The sequence below is a fragment of the Podarcis erhardii genome (assembly GCF_964252035.2).
Source record: "Podarcis erhardii genome assembly, chromosome: 14".
Classification (NCBI taxonomy): domain Eukaryota; kingdom Metazoa; phylum Chordata; class Lepidosauria; order Squamata; family Lacertidae; genus Podarcis; species Podarcis erhardii.
The window spans coordinates 51,858,390-51,879,806 of NC_138503.1; the positions used below are offsets into that span (position 1 = coordinate 51,858,390).

Genomic DNA, 21,417 nt, shown 5'->3' on the forward strand with positions numbered 1-21,417 from the left:
AGCTGTTGTGCTAACTTCTTGCACCATGGTCCCAGCACATGCAGATGATTCTGGAAGATGTTGTTATGATCTTCAGGACATGCAAGACACAGGCTGGCGGAACTGAGAGAACATGACTTTGAGCACAGCCAGCACTCTCTGACAACCTCTCCACACATTGCAGTGTAAGATAATAATAATAATAATAATAGTAATAGTAATAGTAATAGTAATAGTAATAGTAATAGTAATAGTAATAATAATAATAATTTATTTATACCCCGGCCAGAGCCGGGGTCAGGGCGGCTAACACCAGTAAAAGTACAATAAAAACATAATGGGGGGGGGAGCCAATTTAAAATACAGGTTAAAAATACAATTTAAAATGCAGCCTCATTTTAATAGTAGCCCATAGATCAAAACCATAAGGGGAGGGAAACATAAGGGTCAGACTGAGTCCAAACCAAAGGCCAGGTGGAACAGCTCTGTTTTGCAGGCCCTGCGGAAAGATGTCAAGTCCCGCAGGGCCCTAATCTCTTGGGACAGAGCGTTCCACCAAGTCGGGGCCAGTACTGAAAAGGCCCTGGCCCTAGCTGAGACCAATCTAACCCCCTTGCAACTTGGGACCTCCAAAGTGTTGACATTTGTGGACCTTAAGGTCCTCTGTGCGACATACCAGGAGAGGCGGTCCCGTAGGACCTTAAGATCAGTGGGGGTAGGCAAGCTCTCTTTTGAGGTAGCTATTCGGCCATTTTTATTGGCCTTTTCTGTAGCTTCAGGGAATTACAAATTGGGAGAGTGCTGTTGTGTTCAGGCTCTGCTTAGGGGCTCCCTACAGCTATCTGGCCAGCCACTGTGAGAATGGGATGCTAGACTCAATGGGCCTTGGGTCTCATCCAGCAGGACCCTTTCTGATGTTCTTAGGACTGCTGTGAATTGTCCAAATAAGTGGAGCGTTTGCTGGAACACGGTCGAAAAGCCACTGCTGTAATAATGTGCATCTTAGCACATTAGACCAAGACAAAACCAAGGGCTGAGTAATAGTGTTTTCTACATTCAGATTGTGTAATCATAGTAGACGTTAAAAGAAAAATGAATTGCTCAAAAGGAAAATATGGAATCCAGTGGTGTGTGAACACAGGAAGGCGAGTGCTGTTGATTACTGGGTGAAAACAATCCCTTCCCACCCTTCCCACCAAAAAAACATTCACATCTGAAAATGGTGCATTGAGAGTAAACCAAGTTGCTGCCACCTGCTGGTTGCTTAAATATTGCTGTTTCAATGCTGTGGAAACATCCGTTCTGGTTTGTGGAAAACAGCCACTCAAAACATAAACATTATATATTCCTTTTTGGCACTTAAAAATAAAACAGCAGCTATATGTAAAAAATGGGAATGTCACTAAGGGAGGTGCGGGGGCGGGGGGAGAAAGACAGGGAGAGGGAGGGAGGGAGGCAGGGAATGTTTCAAAGTAAACATTTAGATTAGATTCTTTCATTTTTATCAGCAAGTGATAAACGAGAAGCAAAAGCAAAGATGTGTCTGCATCTTCTCCGTCAGCCAGCAAAAGTGTTTGCAGCGCTCTTGCTGTTGCTATGACAACTGCTTCACCAGGCTGAGAGAATCTATCTAGCACCTCTTTAAGCAAGAAGTGTTGGAGAGCGTGCAATATTGTGTGTGTGTGTGTGTGTGTGTGATCTCTCTGTGTGTATGGGTGGTATTCAACTGAGTTTCACACAGAGTTGATGTAACTTAGCCACATTCTTTAATTTCACTGGGTCTAATCTTGAGTAAAACTTAGGCTGAATAGGTGCAGACATAATTTCACACCATGTTATCCCAGGGCTTAACTTGGCACATTGGAAATTTTCCCCATTGCTCAAGCAATCTGTGGATTCAATACAAATGAAGGAAGAACAGGAGAGTTTGTATCCCAGGCAAGCGCAGGACATTTTGCTGTGTCAAGGGCAAGGTGGTTCCTCCACTCCTTTCATATACAGGAGATGTCCGGGTTGGCAGTTGAATCTTACTTCAACAGGACAGTTCCTCCACTGCACTACAAGGCTAGTTTGGGCACAGGGCAGGCCACGTGCTCCCTGCCCCTCAGCATCTCCTGCCTGAAGCAGATGCCTCACTCCACATAATGGTAGGGCCGGTGCTGTCTGTATCAAGAGCCTATTGCGTATTAAGAGCCAATGTGTTTTTCCTATACCCACTGCAGGTCAGCTCTGAAGAGTGAAGCAAAACACACAGGGTTAACAACCCCGCATGATGTGACTTTGTTGGGACCTGTATCACTTGTGAGCAGACGGGACAAGGCCTTGTCTCCCTTAGGTGTTGGCTTTCTAATAGACAGCAGTTAGCTTTCTAATGGATAGGAGAAGTGTCATTGAACATGACCCTGTTGTAGCCATAAGGACATAAGAAGAGAGTGGCTGATAGTTCAGACCAGAGGCCCGTCTCATCCAGCATCTCACAGAGGTCTACCAGATGCCACAAGTAGGACTGGAGTGGGACAGCGTTCCCCACTTCTGATTCCCAGCAATTAGCATTTAGAGGCCTACTGCCTCCAACACTGGGTGTGTGTACATAGCCATAAGTATGTAGCCACTGAGAGCCTTATTCCCCATGAATTTGCCTAAAGCCCACCATCAGGTCAAAGGGGCAACACAGAAGGAAGACTAGGATGGCAATTAGGAAGAAGCGACAATAAGGGTCTTTACAAGACAACAGAGGGTTGTAAAGGGGCAGGGACAGTCCCCTTGGTTAGAGCGGATGTCTCAGGTTCTCAGTGACTTTTGTTTATGAACATAGGAAGCAGTGGCGTAGCGTGGGTTGTCAGCACCCGGGGCAAGGCAAGTAATTTGCACCCCCTAACCCATGGATTTGCGCCCCCTAACCCTAACCCCCAGATGTTGCGCCCGGTGCGGCCGGCCCCCCCTGCACCCCCCACGCTACGCCACTGATAGGAAGAGGCCTGACACTTAGATATTGGCCTAACCCAACTCAGTATTGTCTGAAGTGAAGGACATGAGGCAGGAGTTGATAATGCAGGTGAGCTGCAAGGAAGCTGCCAGCCTGCTCTGTGGAGGCTCCTTTTATTGACACAAAATGCAAACCCAGACAGATACATTTTGGGCTGTGACCTTTACACATCTTCCAGTCCCGAGGTGGGGTGGTACAAAGCTATTTTGGCACCTGTTTCCACCGCGTCATTTTCCCGTTGCACAGTGTATGATGAAGGAGACAAAGGTCTCAGAGACAAAGGTCTCAGACAGGACACCGCAGACTACTGAGACAGCAAAAGGTTAGACAGAGGGCAAGATGTTCAGACAGCTGTGGCCTTATCTGTGAGGAGTGGCTGCCTCTCACCAGGCTTTCAGTCACGGAATATTCCCTCCCAGCCCTACCTGGGAATCGAACTTGGGACCTTGCACTACAAAGTAAGTCGAGGAGGACCCCAGAGTCATCTGTGAAGTGCAAACATTGCAGCCACTTCACTCTGATAACTATATGGCTGCAGTCTCTGCACGTCACAACTTTTAACCTCATGAATCTGAAGGGGTGTGTGTGTGTGTGTGTGTGTGTGTGTGTGTGTTTGGGAAACAAACCCTCTGCATTACATGGTAAGGTTTTCTGGCTTTAGTTTTCTTTTATTTATTTAGAGTTCAGGTTCCTGAGTCAAACAGCTGAGTCCATCTGCAAGGAAGCATGAGGTGAATACTAAATGCTAGGCTACATTGCATGCTGGGAGCAGGAAAGAGTTCCTGTTGTTTAACTGGTTGGGCCACTTAGAATTACAAGCTGTGCACACACAGGGGTCTATTGTTATTCAGCATAATAGGGAAGAGGCCCTCCATCCTGAATTGGGAGCCTGCCTGCTGAATTATGGCAATTCTGTCACAGCCTACTCACGGGGGGGGGGGGGGGCACTTTGTAAATGACTTCAAAGTGAAAAAGGTCCACTTGCCCCTCAGCAGCCTTGAATCCAAGAACCAGAGAACTAAGAGTTATACTGTACATCAGTGGCAGCAATCCAGTCCTTGCCAGGCAAAGCTCATTCTGCTGGCATCCCTGCTGCAGATGGCTTTTGACAATTTCAAGCATTGGGAAATGAGGTGCTTCACAATAATCCACTCTGTGTAACCATTTGTAGGCTCTCAAAACAGCTACATGGAGAGTGTGAATGCTGACAGGAAGCGTTCAGCAAGTGGGTTGCAGAAACCGCTCTGCTCCTGCTTTTCAGGTCATTGTCTAAAATGGAACAACAACTAGAAGCCACATCTGACCCAAGTGCCACCAGCTGGCACACAAGGGCCAAGTGAAAGTTGAGAAGAGGCGTAATGGCTGCAGCAGTAAAGTTTAGTGGCCTGCTCTTAATACAGGGTCTCCTAGTTTTGGCTCTCCTAGCCAAAACCTGGCCTAGGTCTCAAGTATCTGAAGGTTCCCCTCTCCCATTACCTGCCACCCTGCACACCTTAAGATCTGCAGGAGAGGCTCTGGTCACAGCTTTATCAACATTTGCAACTCATGGTGCCACAATGCACAACAGGGCTTCTCTTTTGTGGCACATTGGATCTGTAAGTCCCTGTCCTTAAAGATCCAGCTGATTCCCACACTGTCTGTTCTTAGGCATCATGTTAGACCTATTCATTTCCCCTGGCTTATGCATAATAATAATAATAATAATAATAATAATAATAATAATAATAATGTATACCCTGCCCATCTGGTTGGGTTTCCCCAGCCACTCTGGGCGGCTTCCAACAAAAGATTAAAAATACATTAAAACATCAGTCATAAAAAAACTTCCCTAAACAGGGCTGCCTTCAGATGTCTTCTAAACGTCAGATAGTTGTTTATTTCTTTGACATCTGATGGGAGGGCGTTCGACAGGGTGGGCGCCACCACTGAGAAGACCCTCTGCCTGGTAAGAGATATATTGCTGCTGGATTATCTGATTTTCCTATTTCTTGATATTTTGGAATCATAAAGGCAGAATATCCCCCCAAAAGAATAGACTCTCCTCAGCATGCCCAATAGCCAGGGATAAGAAGAGTTGTAACCCAGTAACATTTGGAGAGCCACCCTTGTTTTAATGCTTGTTGCTGAGTAGAGGCCTAAAGCACCGTGGAAATCTTGTTCCAATGTTGCTGGTCTGGACTGACTGGCTTCCTCACCCTTTCTCTCCCATTACTTTGGTTAAGTAGGTTATGCTACATCCTCTATGTGGCAGCATCAGTCCTAGCCAAACTTTGTTCTGGTTACTCACAGAGCTAACACTGAAAAAGAAAGTGAGATGGCAAGGTAGAAAGTTTCTCAAGTCTCCCAGTCCTTTAGGACCCCAGTGAATACATTCAGCTGTACATGAGGAACCTACTCACCCTGCAATTGGATGGTACAGCTTGTTCACGGTGGGGAAAACTCAGGCGGTAGAATAAGGTGGAATCTGCACTACTGTGTTCATGTCACCATCAAGTGATTCCCCCTCCTCCCCCCAAGATGTGCAACAGGTAACTTGTGAAAATTCTAGCTACTCATTTGGAAGACGTTTTTAGCTGCTTTAGCTGAGTTTTCTTGGGTCCCTTCCAACTTTAAGATTCTACAATTTCCGTACATTTTCCTCCACAAAAGTGTCATGAACAGAGCAAGGAGTAATGTATGAAGAACCGTACAGTGTACAGTGAAAAGCCATGACTGACATCAAGGAAAGGGAGGCAGATGTAAGTCATGTTGCTATTATTGGATGCTGTGCAACAGAAGAGAAATGACTTAACAGGTGCCATCAACTAAGTGCAACTGCAGCCTTAAATCCATGGCGCAGCATGAAATGCCTCTAAAGAGGAAGGGCTTCTGGCTACCCTCCTTGCATCTGCTGAGGTTCCCTGTCCACTCACTATTTTTTAAAAGTGCTTAAACTTTGTTGTTGCTGTTGTTTTAGGGAGTGTTTTGTCTGGTTCTGTGTATTTGGGTGGTGCTTTGTCTTTTGCGGAGGCCACGAGTACCAACAACTTCTTTACACATGTAATGGATATTTTGTGGTACCCACAACCATTTTAGATTTCTAAATGTGCCTCCCCAAACCAAGCCCAAAAGGGAGTCCCAATGTACTGCACGTGTCAAAGTCTTTTACCTTCTCTATTTTTAAGAGAAAGTGTCATGGCTGTAGCACATCTTCAATGAGCTCCTGGAACCCCTGTTGAATACCAGTGACATACAACAGTATCTCTGCATTTTATTTTTAAAATATGCGCTTTGAAAACAACATTTTGCCTTCGAAAGATGAATAAGTGTACAGGTAACTCACAACTTGCACTCATTTAACTTGTGTGTATTCAGCTTTATGCAAAACAAAACAAATTCCTTCCAGTAGCACCTTAAAGACCAACTAAGTCAGTTCTTGGTATGAGCTTTCGTGTGCATGCACACTTCTTCAGATACGTATCTGAAGAAGTGTGCATGCACACGAAAGCTCATACCAAGAACTGACTTAGTTGGTCTTTAAGGTGCTACTGGAAGGAATTTGTTTTGTTTTGACTATGGCAGACCAACACGGCTACCTATCTGTAACTGGAACTATGGAAGGCACCACATTGAGCCGCATGAAATGGAAGTCCATCAACCTCAGCTTTATGCACTTAGCAACAAACATTAAATTTTATTAAAGGTGGTGAAAAGGGGGTGGACATCTAGGAAAGAAGACTTTGGTAATTCCACCCTCTGGGAATGACCACTGGGAAGAATGCAGTAAGAAGAAACACCATGGTACACCCGCAGAAGCACAATTGGATGCCTTCATCTGCCCCAGATACATCTCTCCCGTATCTTTCTCTACAGCCACAGCAGGCACTGTAACGCTCCAATTTTTTTGACTTCCTCCTGAAGGCGCACACTTCCATTGTCTCCCAAGACAGATGGATGCCAACCAATCCCACCCACCACTGATCATAGTATGTTTGGTTATACATAAGTTTGGCCTTATGCGCTAGTAACCCCAGCGTTGAGAGTTGTCTGTATATAATTCCAAGAACTCACTGCCTATTTATTGCATCTGATGAAGTAGACTATTGCTACAAAATCTCATACCACAACATATTAAACTTTGAGATGCCATATACAGAAAGTTACTGCTGTAATGAACTGTTGCTCTTCTGGAATTCTTTAAAGCAGCAACTAGATTTATGAAGGAGCCAACAGTAACACAGCCGTAGCAACAGGCCAGCTCTTCCACTTCCTCAAAAATAACCAGCTAAGCCAAACCTCCTTTAACCATTGCCTAAATGGCCTCATCCTTCCTCTTTCCCCCTGAACCCACTTCATTTTTTGGCTGCCTCACACATTTGCTTCTGGCAAAAGGAGGTGTCTTAGACGCAGTGCTGCCTGCCACTTTCTGTGGAAGTAAGATGCGGCTCAGGGACAGCTGGTTGCTGACCCCGTATTATAGCGTACATGACCACCGCTGTTCTCTAACAGAACTTAAATTATTTTACAGACACTTCACTAGAAAGTACAGTAACAAGTCACATTTTAATAGATTTACAAAATTCATATATACAAAACAGTAAGCTAATTCAAAGCTATAATACACATTTTTACACCACATTTTAAAAATCTAATACACAGCTTTCATAAGCTGATGCTATCACAGCAAAATAGGTCACAAAGAATTATACTCTTTTAGTGCTTACAAAAGACCAGGGTTGTTTTTAAGCACACAATTAAAAAATATTACCAGTATGAATTATGGCACTTTCATCACAACTTATTTTAAAATTTGTCACCTTTCAACAATAATTAAGCTTTTTTTGCTCAAGTTAAAGATTAAGGCAAGCACAGGCCTTTTCTGTCCACAATGCTCAATTTTCTGATGGTTCACTACACTATACAAGCTCTAGGGCAATATTCTATATGCGCCACCGAGCATGGAATACTGCCCTAGAGCTGGTATGGTGCAGTGGCCAATTGTGAGCAAGAAACCAAGCATTAATCATGTCAGTTGTGCTTCACTAGTAGCTGTAGGCAAACCACTACTATGTCTGCAATATGGGTATAAAACTAGCCTACTCGTGCAAATATGTGGAATATAGATGAAGCACCACTTGAAAAGGAAGACATTTCTGAAACCACTTTTCAGTATAATGTCAACACTAGGCAGCATTTTTGTCAGTTCCCTATTTAATTTTTTCAATTATTCTGCTCCCAACTTTTGACCTAAAGCCCCCAAGATAGTGAACAGAAAACAAACACAAACTTGGATTTATGCTGCTTTCTTCAGCCACCAACCAGGGAAAGGAACCAGATGAAATTGTCCCCAAGCAGATCAGTTGCAGCATGGCCACTCTGTATTGCTCTTATGTATAATCTCTACCAATAAGAACCCAATAACATGCTATGGGCCAGGTGTGCTAAGGAAAATCTTTGGAGAACTCTTGAGGGAGTCTGGGGAAGAACTCCCTTGTGATGTAGTTGTTGCTGGGCTAAATCATCCGGGTTGGTAGAACAGATGTTTGGGCCCACATGAGAGATCCCTCTCCAGCATGTTAGGTTTGTGTGTGCAGGTAGACTTTTATGTGGAAATCATTCAAACATTTGATTACCCACATTCCCCAGTAGTACAAACTATGCATCTGTTTCAGCTCTTACAGTGCTTCTAGAAAGTAGATTTTGTAATGTTTAGGTTGGTCCTAATAAGGGTTTTGTCATACTGTTGCTTCTGTGTTGTTGTTTCTTAACCTAGTGTACGAACACAGCTACCTATATTTTTGAATGCTTCCAAGAAAGTATTCAGGTTGTATTTTGACAAGGGAATGGAATTTTACCATTGTGGAACAACCACTGAAAATACCATTCTGTGTGTCTTTGCAGTTTGAATTTGGCACATAAATCATGAGAACAGTCTTGGTTGATCTCAAAGTACACAATGGAGTAAAATAAGGAACAGTCTTTTAAGGTATGAGGGCCCCAGATGCTAAAGGCTTGATTTTGTTGGTTTTGAAGAGGATACTTGCTTGCCTTTTAGAACATTTATCAGACCTTCTGCATAGCCAAAGCCTCTCAAGAGCACACTGCAAGAAACCTGAATTTGCATGTCCCAGTTATAAACAAACAGGCAGGCTAGGGGTAAAAAAAGATTTATGTGTGCGCCAATAGCTACAGTAGTGCCAATAGGTTGTTTTAATATGCTGCCAAATCCTTACTCTGGGGGAAAGCATACAGGCTCTTCATTGGTGGCTTTTGTTTCAATGCATTTTGTTTCAATACGCACACCGTTAATGCTTAAGCAGCACTGTTTGAAAGTCTAGAAACTAGATCCCTCTCCAAATCTCTCCCTCCCAACAAAAAAACCCATCAAGAAAGAGCTCATCTAAAAAAACCCCAACCCTCGAGAGTCGGTATAAAACTATGGGAGGTTTGCTAAATCCTAGGCAACTTGCTGGCTCATTGATAAGGGTTCTTTAAATCAGTGAAATGAATTGGTGGCAGAAGTAGAAACATCTACCATATCCACAGCAGTGGCGGTATTTTAGTCACTATCCCAGAGGCCACAGAAAGTCTTTTTTAATGGGCCTCAAACTTGCCAACTATGGTAATCTCTGTTCATCCCTTATAAATTTTTGTGGATGGCAGAATGCTACTCTTTATTTTGGATAACACAGCTGCTAAGTTGATAAACTCAAGAGTCAGTTTCAACAATATTCTGTTATGCTAACATGGTAAATTCTGCTCATGTGCACAGTCCACTTGAATATGCAGTGTGCGCATAGCATAACATAGGAACTGTGAACTCATGCCAACTTGCAGCTTCCATTTCATGAAAAATGATTCTCCCCCCCCCCCCACCCCGGCAAGTACTTGCTCCTGGAGAGTTTATATAAAAACAAGCAGATTTTCAGTGGAAAGTCTACTTCCACCTATGTGTGCACATGCATGTAAATACATATATATGCACACACACCCTGTTAAAAGACATGAGGGGGTGATCCTCTTTGTCCATGGCTAAAAACACCAAATGCACAATATACATTATTTACAGCAAAACTTCATCTGACAAATGAGAAGCTGAAGCTGAAGCCTGTTTGGTATGTAATATGCCAAAGCATAAGTTCAAGGCCTGTAATAGACTGTCTGATGTGTAATCCATTTCCCAGCTTAAAAGTATCATTACATCAAGTATTCCAGCAACAAATCTTTCCTCTCCCTGCTAATTGTACTTAGGACAAAATGTTCTCAAGGGTTACAATTAAAGGCAAATGTCTTGTGGCTTTGGCAAGAGGAAGAAAGAGCGGGTAATTCAATGGTTGCAGAGCACCCAATACTACTGTACTGGATTGCAAAAAAAGATTTTGAATTCAAAGCAAACTATTGAAACACAGTATATGAGCAGTGCTATGATTAGAAAAGAGGTTTCCCTTATCTGTGTGAAGCTATACTGTTAAAAGATACTTTTAGGATTCCAACTAGTTATTTAAACCAGACTGCACTGTAATTCTGAAATTGTTAAAACATCCTGCCTGTTAGATGTTAAGCTTCTACTACAATGTTAATCACAAGAATTATATCAGTGTGTGATCATGACCAAGGCGAGCAGCTGAAGGGATGAGAAGCTGGAGAACTAGAGCTAACAGCATCTTAAATGGCAAAATAAAATTGGCTGAAAAATGGATTAGGTTGAACTTGATTTTGACTGCAATCCTAATCTCCATTTACCGGGAAGCAAGTCCCACTGAATTCAATTTGGTTTACTGCTAGGTAGACATAGTTTAGGATTACAGCCTTAATCTGGCTACTAAAATCTTTACGGTAAGTTTGCCCCAGCAAGGGGCTTCCATCATACCAAAAGATAACTATCTGATACCAAAGGAACACAGTAATATAATACATTTTACATGCAAATACTACGGTAACCATACAGAAAAAGAAATACAGTACACGACTAGGCAGAGTTGTAAGAAAAAGAACAATTTGAGAACTGCAGCATATTATTTCTAAGTTTTTATTTTAAAACGCAAGTGGTGGCATAGTTCAGATTGTTATAAATGGGTTTGTGCTACTCCCTGCCACTTAAGGGCAAAGAAAAGTTAATAGGTAAAACCGAGGCACTTTTGGGTAGAAAATACATAAAGTTCAATTTTTTAATTGAATAGTCAAGGCTCCTTCTAGATTGTATATTACTGCTGAGGAAGCAAATTAAAATACTGTGACCAGAATACATAAGAGCTACTTATGAATGCCATGGGTTGTGAACATGTCTAATGGGAATTTTCTCCTTTAAAAGCAGGTGCATATTCCACATCACAAACTGCTCTTGAAACTTCTCATGTCAAGATAGCTATTTGAGAAACACAAATCAAACATCTTTTTAGGCATGTGGAATTTAAAGTTTCAAAAGACACATCAATGAAGAAACCCAATGAATAGAAATTGGCAATCGTAGCTAAGATGCATTCCCCTTAACCCTTGAATAGCCATTCATAGCCTGCAAAATTATTCAACACTTTAGCGTACTCATGGCAAAATTGCAATATTGTTTTCTTTTCTAGAAGCAGATATGAAAATAGTAAAATAATTGGTCCTAGAAAGTAAGACAAGTGCCACTAGAAAGTCTCCAAATGTAATTTCATCTCAAAAGGTTGAAATGTTTGCAGTCACTATGTGGTTGTTGTCTTATTGAAATTTTAGTTTTAGATAAAAAGTAGGAGACAAACTCTTTCTTAATTTCCAAAACTTAGCTTGATTTTGCACAAACATCACTATAAGAGTGGAAAATTTCTAGTTCAAAGTCGGGTACACCACACAAAAACATGCTTATATAAATGTGAGTAATCCCCACAGGGAAAAAAAAAATCCTGGAATTTGTCCAAGCAGAAGTCATGAGAGATTTGTTTTAGTTTGCTGTTATTGGTGGCATTTATACCTGGAGTTTTGCCTACTGTGCAAGACATGATTGTCCCAGAGGGGCATAAGCTACAGCATTCTGATATCATGATACAGGAAAGAATAAGCCCTTTATAATTTGATATGACAAGTATGGTACCAAAAGTATGGTAAACATTTCTTATGTTTAAGAAGATCCCTGAATAAAGTCTATAGCACTGAAAATGTAGGGTTTAGTGTAGTTAATACATATCTCATATCAGATAGAGTGTGAAACATCAGTACACACAAAATAGGCACCCATAGTTAAATTCAACACTTTAGAATTAAAAAGGAAGTTCACATCAACATTATTCACAGCCTCCTGCAAATTCACATGTACTCTGTAGTAGCCTTAAAGGGGCAACTTTAAACTTGACAGTTTACAATATTTTAAGTGTATATTATATAACCTAGTAAATTCATACAGCAACAATTAAGGATTAGTTCAAAGCAGAGCTCTTCTTTCCAAACTCAGTGCAGCTGTAAAGTGGAAACCTCAAGAGCATTTGGCTTTAGTGCTGTGAGCAGCCTCTGCTTACCAAACATTTGGCTAAGGAATAGCATTAGCTTCCCTTTTATGAGAACGCCCATAATATGTCTCATACATAATATTCTGTCAAGAGAAAGTTTTCATATAGTTCCAACTATAGGTTTGAGAACAGAGTTAATGTCTCAGCAGAGCATCTGTGTGAGCTCCAGCCTCATGCTATATGAAAAGTAAAATAAAAAGAAAATAAAAGTCTTATTTTCCATGATGCAATAAACACTGTAACGTGTAGTGCAAAGTACAGCCCTGTGTTGCACCAACCCAGGTCTTGGATTTCTGCCCCCCTTCAGGCCAATTGCTAAAATGAAATTCACTAGTGTGGCCAGCCAAGTTCAATTTACAGTTGTAAACTTCAACAAGAGGGAAACGGTAGAGAGTCTCAAAGAAGAGCTGGATAATCATTTTGGCAAGCACAGTCTGGTTAGTGGCAAACAATTTTGCGTACACCAAACCTAGATATTGACATATTGCAATGTATTCTCCAAATAGAAGTATCAATGAACTTACTGGATTTGTTAATTCAGCACCCAAAAAGTGAGGCAGACAGGCTTTGCAACCAACAAACTCTCTTGCACAATGACAGTGGATTAAAAAACACAAAATGTCTTTACGTCATTTTTCCATCTTAGAAATATCTTTTCAAAAGGCAGAAGGCAATAATGCTATTCAGAGTTCAAAAGAAGGCACTGCACTTGCAATTTACTACTTTCAGTAGTTTTTTTGTTTGCTTGTTTGTTTAGTTAAGTGATACAGTAGCTAGCTTGAGCTCTCACAATCCTTCTGCTTGCACTACAGGTTACTCCTCCATTGGGACTGGCTATTTTGCAGCTTCCTTGAGCCAAGTAACAGCATGGATCTTTTTTTAAAAAATCCATCGTATAGGCTATAAAGGTTGGGCCTTCAACTAGGCTAGGTTTGAATAGACAGTTCCTTCAGTTTTCCTTCACTGCAACATAATATCCTTAAGGTTTTCCTGAAGGATTGTATCCTTCACAGCATGGAACACAAAGCGGATGTTTTCAGTGTCTATGGCTGTGGTGAAATGATGGAAGAGGGGTTTACTGCGATTCCGCCGCTTTCTGTCAAAACACTGTACCAGGTAACGCTGAACATCTTCCAGCCGGTGAGGATCACCCCTGAAGTCTGAGAAGTACTTCTTAATGCTGACATTCTTCACTTTCTCCACAAGTAGGTCCATTTTGTTAAGGAAGAGAATGATGGAGACATTAAAAAAGAGCTTGTTGTTGACAATGGTTTCAAAGATGTTCATAGATTCAACTAGTCTATTTGTGCGTCTATCTTCCATAAGGACCTGATCATATTCACTTGAGGAGACCATGAATAGTATAGATGTTATCCCATCAAAACACTGAAACCATTTTTGGCGTTGAGACCGCTGTCCACCCACATCGACCATTTTGAAAGGAATCTTCTTGATGATAAAGTCATGCTCCACAATCCCCTTGGTAGCTTTTCTAGCCAGCAAGATGTCTTGCTTACTGGGAAAATAGTTCTGCAGAAAGAGACACGGAGGCAGGGAAAATATCAAAATGGATCAACAGCTGCTTCCATTGAAAGAGGGTACAGATACACTGAGTCAGGGTAGTGACCAGAGGGGTAAAGGAAGGAGAGAAGAAAGTAATGATCAATCTTAAACAACCTGCTCAGCTGAAAATGTGAGTTGAGTCAAGTTCTGTAAGTGAATCACAAGGCCACTCTGCTACATGAACAGCTCACCTTCACTTAAGCTATTTTCATTATGTCTAGTTGGTTGTATGAACTGGCTGTAAACCAATTCAATGTGAAGTAACAAACTGAATAGTTTACAAGACTCCTCAGTATCATGAACGTATCCTTTGAAATTCTGTGTACCATCCTTACAACACATGCAATAAAAACTGGGGCTTCTGACAGCCTGCAACATGCAAGTTTCACTGTTGCTGGCCCTGGCCAAGTCTCACTGCCACTACATCCAAAGTAAAATGATGTGGTATGTTTAACAATTTTGCAACGAATCGAGCAACAATGCAGACCTATCTTTGTTCCACCTCTTTCTGTCTCAAACATAGAGCCAATTCCTAGGGGCCAAGGTCATGTTGGCCCCCCTGCACTGCACCATGTGACTGATCAGGGAGGGCGGGGCTTACCTGCCCCAAACATTTTATTCAAGGTGGCACCTCTGATATGAACAGTGGGTAGAGGGAAGCATCCCTCTTCCCTGAAAAAGAAATGATACTGCAGAGGTCATTATTATCTAAGAAATTGTTAAGAGTCACATTTTGCCAGACAAAGGATCCACCTTGTGCCTATGTGCATTAAGAGTGCTGTGTGTACTTTAATGTAAGTCTGACTTGCTGACAGTTCCATACAATTCATATCCCATTTGGGAATTATTCAGTTGCTTATATTCACATACTGTCACACAAACAACCTTTTTGTCTTAATACTTCATATTGAAAGTATTAAGAAAAAAAGGTTGTTTGTGTGACAGTATATGAATATAAGCAATTGCATAATTCCCAAATGGGATATGAATTGTACTAACTACTTTATGTACAATATTTTTTTTTTTTTTGGGGGGGGTGTAAACTTTAGGAATGGTTGCCTTTCACCACAGAGTAGATAGAACTGGAAACAGTGACTGTTCCCAAACTGTGGTCAGTGAATTTACCAGTGTTAGGTGAGCTTCATTCAGTTATCTAGATTTGTGGTTGAAATGGGAGATGGCACATCAATTGCGCTGAATATTCATATTATTTTTAATTGCATTTTTATTTATTTTACTGTATTACTATTTGAATTCCATGGAATTAATTTGCTACCACAGGCAGAAAAATAATTAAGTACCGGTAGTTCACCGGTAGTGCAATTTTCAAATCGTCCTGGGGTGGGGGAAATTTGGGAACCACTGAGTTAAAGGGTGGTTGAGGAAGACAGTAAGCAGAGTTTAGTTCTGCTCGGTGATTCTCCATTTAGTTCTGCATTTTCTACACTGTGCAATTGTATAGTTTTTGGTTTTCTTCAAGGCCATATGGTTTGAGCATATCAGACAAAGAACATAAAAAGACACAATGCATTAAGTACTGGAGGACAGAATGGGGCAAATCAAATCAAAATGTTTATTCGGCTTTACGCCCATCATGAAACACAACAAAACAAATCAAATAAAACAGCGGACTCGTACAAAGAAAAAGTAAATCTCACCAATTGGCCAATCCGGTCCAAATTATCCAGAAAATATTTCACCGATTCACCCTGTTGAGAGAAGAGGACATTTGCAGCTAATTTCTGGAACTGGGGTTTACAAAGCCAAAACCATGTTTAAAGAGGGGGGGAAAACCTTCACTGTACAAAAGCAATATATTGTATTATCCTTGATAACCTTTGAAAACAAGTTTGAAAAGACTAGCATGTGGAAACACATAATGCCAAGTAGCGTAGCCTTCCAACAAAATATAGCTCAGTCCAATCATTTTCAATCTGAAAAGAGTATACAGCCTTTACATGGTTTCCAGTTAAGGCCATCACATGCATCTGAAAATCCTGATCTACTGTACTTCCTTCATGTCCAGAAGCAGGTCCTCCAGGAAACACCTTCCAGATTACTCTGAAGCAACCATACAGGAAGAGTAAGAACAGGGATGGCATGTCAAAACCTGCTGCTTCAGAGCAACTGGGACTTGGGCAATCTAGCAAGTTTCCTTTCACCCTTGAGATACAAAATGTTTCTGATTCTAAGCTAGTAGCAGCAATGAATGCTAGAGAGAAAGGAAGCCCTAGTTCAGCAGTCTTTTTTTTTTAAAGTCCCCAAAACTTAATTTTTATTATTCTATTTTAAAGAATTAAGCTGCTCAATTATCAATAGTGTTTGCTTTGTGGTACACAATATTACATTCCTATTAATATTCCTGCTCCTCCTACCCAAAGAGTTAAACACAAAAGGTTGGGTGATTAATTTTTGCACTGCTGTATATCCTATGCTGTATATCCTTTGACTCAATCTTGCCAACTGGAACCACATAGGAGGTGCTGTTCCCATTGTTGAGCAGCAGCCATGAGTCACTGCACAACTGGGAATTGGAAAATCCAAAAGTATGAGCAGCAGGGCCTGAAATAGGCCAGGTCCCACATTTCAACATTACTTTGAGCTTCGTATCTTGTTCTTTGGATATTTCTGGCAAATATTGTAGAGCTTCTTCCTGCTTTGGTCTTAAAAGGAAGGACTGTGGGGACTCTTGTGTCATTTTCATTTGTGACACTTAACAAGTTAACAAGAAACAGAGGGCCTTGCTTAGTGCATTGACATTTGGAGCAGCCGCTTTGGAAAGAGTCTGCATGCAAAAGCACCTAGACAACAACTTGTTTGGTGTTAAGACATTTGATGTTAAGACATGATACGATGCAGGGCTTACCAAACTGTGTGTCATGACACATTTGTGAGTCGGCTGCAGTGTGTATGTGTGTTGCACAAATGCTCCTTAATTTGATAGTAAAATTGAATTACTGTGTAATGCGTCACCAACATGAAAAGTTTGGAAAGCTCTGATGTAATGTATACACAATTTTTAGTTGTGTATAAAGAAATTGGCATCAGTAGGACTTCATTTCTTCATGGATTTAGCACTCATGAGATATGAACTCCAAATGAAGTCTCCCAGGGACAAAGCCAACTTAATTTGTTGTTGTCAGATGAAGCACAGGCACAAACTGCTGAAATTTCACACTTGAAGCTTTAGCTAGGTGTTCAGCAACCTTCTTTTTTTTAAAAAAGTGTTAACAGTTCTGATATTTTTCTACAAGTAATCTAAAAGCTTCCCTCTAGTTAATTTATTCTAGAAATAAGAAATTAGATCATTTGGTCTACATTTGCTAGCCCATTAACCTTTTGCTTTTCCCAGGACAAAGGATTAATTTAGTCTTCCTGATTATGGTTCTATGAAGCCCAGTTCCTAAATTTAGTTCACAGTTTAAGGTTAAATCCAGACCAGGAGTTACAAAAAAGAGCATCTGTAAAAGTTCCAGATACATGTATTTTATTTAAAAAAGCATTTCTAACCACTCCATCTTTTTAAAAAATCTCTAAGTAGTCTACAATATATATACAATATATAAATAATATCCATTAGTACAAAAATATAAGCTAAAACCAACAATTTTTAAAGCATCCTTCTGTCTGAAGTGCCTCCAGGGGTGAAGTCAAACCGCTGTGTTAGCTGTGACAGTGGGATATTTTCTTTCTAATCTTGCAGGAACAAGAGCTTCATTTTCACTGGCTGCCTCACAGTTCCCAAAGTACAGAAATATAGTTTATGACAGTGGTCCTCAACTGTCTTTTTCTCTGCACCACACTTTCAGAATAAAAATTTGCTTGCACCACACCCCATTTTTTTGTTGATAAGAAAAACACTGGAAAACAAAAAGAAACAACACCTAACATTGATTGATATTTTTCCATATTCTGCAAATTAAAATATTATTTTGCTAGTAAGCTATACTACATTATACTACACTGAAATTTTTAAATGTTTCTTGAATATTTCTGCCATACTTGCTATCTTCAAGTGCCATCCTTTCAGAGCCACTGGCTTATGAGTACAGTGGTACCTTGTGTTACATACTAAATCTGTTCTGGAGGTCTGTTTGCAACCGGAAACCGCTCGTAACATGAGGCACACTTTTGCTAATGGCGCCTCCCGCTGCTGCTGTCCCTCCGGAGCACGTCTTCTGATCGCACCCTGGGGCAAAGTTCGCAACAAGTTGCATCTACTTCTGGGTTAGCGGAATGCGTAACCCACAGCATTCGTAAGGGGGGCAGTATGTAACACAAGGTACCATGTATGTGGGACTCTCAACACCAATGCTGCTAAATCAAATTTAATATGCAGGCAGACCTCTACCTAAAGCAGAGATGGGGAACCTTTTTGATCCAACGGGCCAGATCAGAACTCCACTCCCCACATATCACCTGGGGAGTTTAATCCTGCTTTCTGCAGTGATCTGCTGTACAACCAGCTGCAACTCTATCTGCTGCACACCTGATGCCACATATGCCAACAAGTGGATGTGGATTTTGGAAAACCTCCTCCCTTACAAATGGGGAGGCCTGATGGGCCAAATGTGGCCCAAGGCTGGAGATTCCTCACTCCTGACACAAATGATATGCCCGTAATATAAATGACAGTGACACAAAATCAATACCACAGCACTAGCCCCTAGGACAAGTGAGAGATGAGTGTCCAATATCTTCAAAGCAATAACTATTGTTGAATTAATTTCTAGTCAAGTGAAACAATGTATGAGTGAACTCCACTGTTTATATACGAGGTGCTCCAATTTCAAGTTATCTCTAATAAGTTTAATGTTGCCAAGCAATCATTTATTATATAAACAGAGTGTGGATATAACAACATGTCCTAAGGTGAGCAAGTATTTCAAGATTTAGGGTGTTTTGAAACACTAAGTACAGTGGTACCTTGGGTTACAAATGCTTCAGGTTACAAACTCCGCTAACCAGGAAGTGGTTGCTCCAGGTTAAGAAGTTTGCCCCAGGATGAGAACGGAAATCGCGCGCCAGCGATGCAGCAGCAGCAGGAGGCCCCATTAGCGAAAGCACGCCTCAGGTTAAGAACCATTTCAGGTTAAGAACAGACCTCTGGAACGAATTAAATTCTTAACCCAAGGTACCACTGTAGTGACAGGCATAGATTTATATTAAAGTTTTATAATTGTAAAACCAGGGGCATGGAACCTGTGATTCTCTAGAACTGTTGGACTCCAATTTCCAGTAGCCCAGGAGCATCAGGGGTGGGGCACAGATTCCCAACCCCTGTTACAGATACAGCCTGTGAATTACAGTCCACTGGCAATATTTGTAACTCAGATAAAAGCAAATATTCCCCATCCATTTCCGCAAGTTGGGCAAGAGTATAAATCCTACGTTCAGTTCATTTCCCCCCAAAGGAGACATTGACCTGCAATGTTTTAAGTTTGGGTTGCATCAGATAATTGAGCCGATTCTTACAAATTTGTAAGTGTAGAGTTAAGAAGATATAACATCAGTTTCACACTGTTGTCTCATAAGATTCACAGTATTAACACTCACATTAAAAACCAAGTAGTTAACACAGTATGCTTCATATGTGTTAAGTGATATTTTAGTGGAAGTACTAATCTAGAAACCTCTGCACAATAATGGAAATACAAACTTTAAACTGTCTCAATGCCTCTGAAAAGTAGTCGGGATTACTGTATACAGATGAACAGAAGGCCAGGAAACTTTATAACAGTTTATAACTGATAGCACATTTGTAAAAGGAGCTAGAATTTTATTAATGTAGCAATGACATCTTTAAAAAAGGAGAATAAGGCAAACATCATTTTGCTAGAATGACAATCCTAGTAGCATCAATGCAGTTCAGTGAAGTAGTGCATTTTTCTCTTCAAATACTCTACCAAAAACGTAAGATAAATTCACAAGTGGTCATACATAATGGTTTAGGTGTATGAACTTGTTTAATTCACTTCAATGATATGTTGCTAAATTTTGATGACTACATCCATGTACAGGTACTGAAAGAGCCAATGGAATGGAAACAGAAGAGTAATGGAAACAGGCTAGGACAAGTTGAAGTTAATAGAATAGTAAACAACTTGCTCTGGGGCCCCTACCATCATTAACTGAGATAAAAGGTCTGCCTTCAAAATAAAGCCCTAGCATGCGACTAAGCCACATAATACAGCTATTACTCTATGACTTAGATACTGAACTGCACAATCACATATGGATTAGTCTAGGACTGCAGTTATAGTCTCTAGGACTGAGAACAATAGCCCTGTTCTCAGAAGGCTAAAAGCTTTCACCTAGAGCTTTCCCTAAAAGTCAGGAGTACTGTATACTGAAGAATTTGTACCACTAAGGTAACAACCAAACCTTGGAATACCTTAACTGTACAGTGGTGCCTCGCAAGACGAAAAGAATCCGTTTCGCGAGTCTCTTCGTCTAGCGGTTTTTTCATCTTGCGAAGCAAGCCCATTGACGGCTTAGCGGATTAGCGCTATTAGCGGTTTAGCGGCTTTTAGCGGCTTAGAAAAAAGGGGGGGGGAAAGGAAAAAACCCCGCAGGAACTCGCAAGACATCTTTGTCTTGCGAAGCAAGCCCATAGGAAATTTGTTTTGCGAAGCACCTCCAAAACGGAAAACTCTTTCGTCTAGCGAGTTTTCCGTCTTGCGAGGCATTCGTCTTGCGGGGCACCACTGTACATAGCTTCAGATCTTGCCTCTGTTAGCTATTGTTATACTTCTTTCCCCTGAAGGCTCTTGTGCAACCTGATGTCTGCATGATACCTAGTAGAGTTCCATGTGAATGTCCACCTCCTTCCATATTCTACCTTAAGACTATATGCAGTTTCTTTCTTCTTCTTCTTTTATGCTTTATTAACCATACTTACATCCACACATCAAAGATATTTTATAGTCTGTAGATCAAACTCATCAAAATAAAAATTCCAACAAAGAAGTATATATCTTCATAAATTTGACTACCTGTCCTTCTCAGCACTTTTCACTCTAATAAACCTATTGCCTAAATTTATCAGCAGTCATAATAAAATATTGATATGCATCTATGTCTATCTGTCTATCTATCTATCTATCTATCTATCTATCTATCTATCTATCTATCTATCTATCTCTATTTTAACCCATTTAACCTTTATTTACAGAGCTTATTCAAAAGCTGCTACCGAATTCAGATTGCAACATTTATTTTTAAAGTAACTCTTTAGAGGTTTCCAGTTATCAATGAACTCCTGTTTTTGCTTATCTTTAATCTTTTCCAAGAGACTATCTAGTTCAGCATATTCTATCAATTTTAGTAACCATTCTGATCTGATGGGTATTTGGTCACTCTTCCAATGTTTTGCTGTAATACCCAATAAAAATGATTCTGGTTTTTTTGGGGGAAGGATGCATTTAA

The 21,417-nt window shown here is 40.8% G+C and overlaps 1 protein-coding gene across 1 annotated transcript in view; it reads right to left on the reverse strand.

Annotated features, from left to right (window-relative positions):
- Positions 1-7,488: 7,488 nt before the first annotated feature.
- The window catches only part of GNA12 (G protein subunit alpha 12), a 35,191-nt gene continuing 21,262 nt past the window's right edge, over positions 7,489-21,417 (reverse strand). Inside the window, exons 3-4 of the mRNA XM_081839959.1 lie at positions 15,648-15,698; positions 7,489-13,956 (exon numbers count right to left, since the gene is read on the reverse strand). Coding sequence (XP_081696085.1) covers positions 13,387-13,956; positions 15,648-15,698 — 621 coding nt within the window. The 3' untranslated portion in view covers positions 7,489-13,386. The remainder of the gene's footprint in view (positions 13,957-15,647; positions 15,699-21,417) is intronic.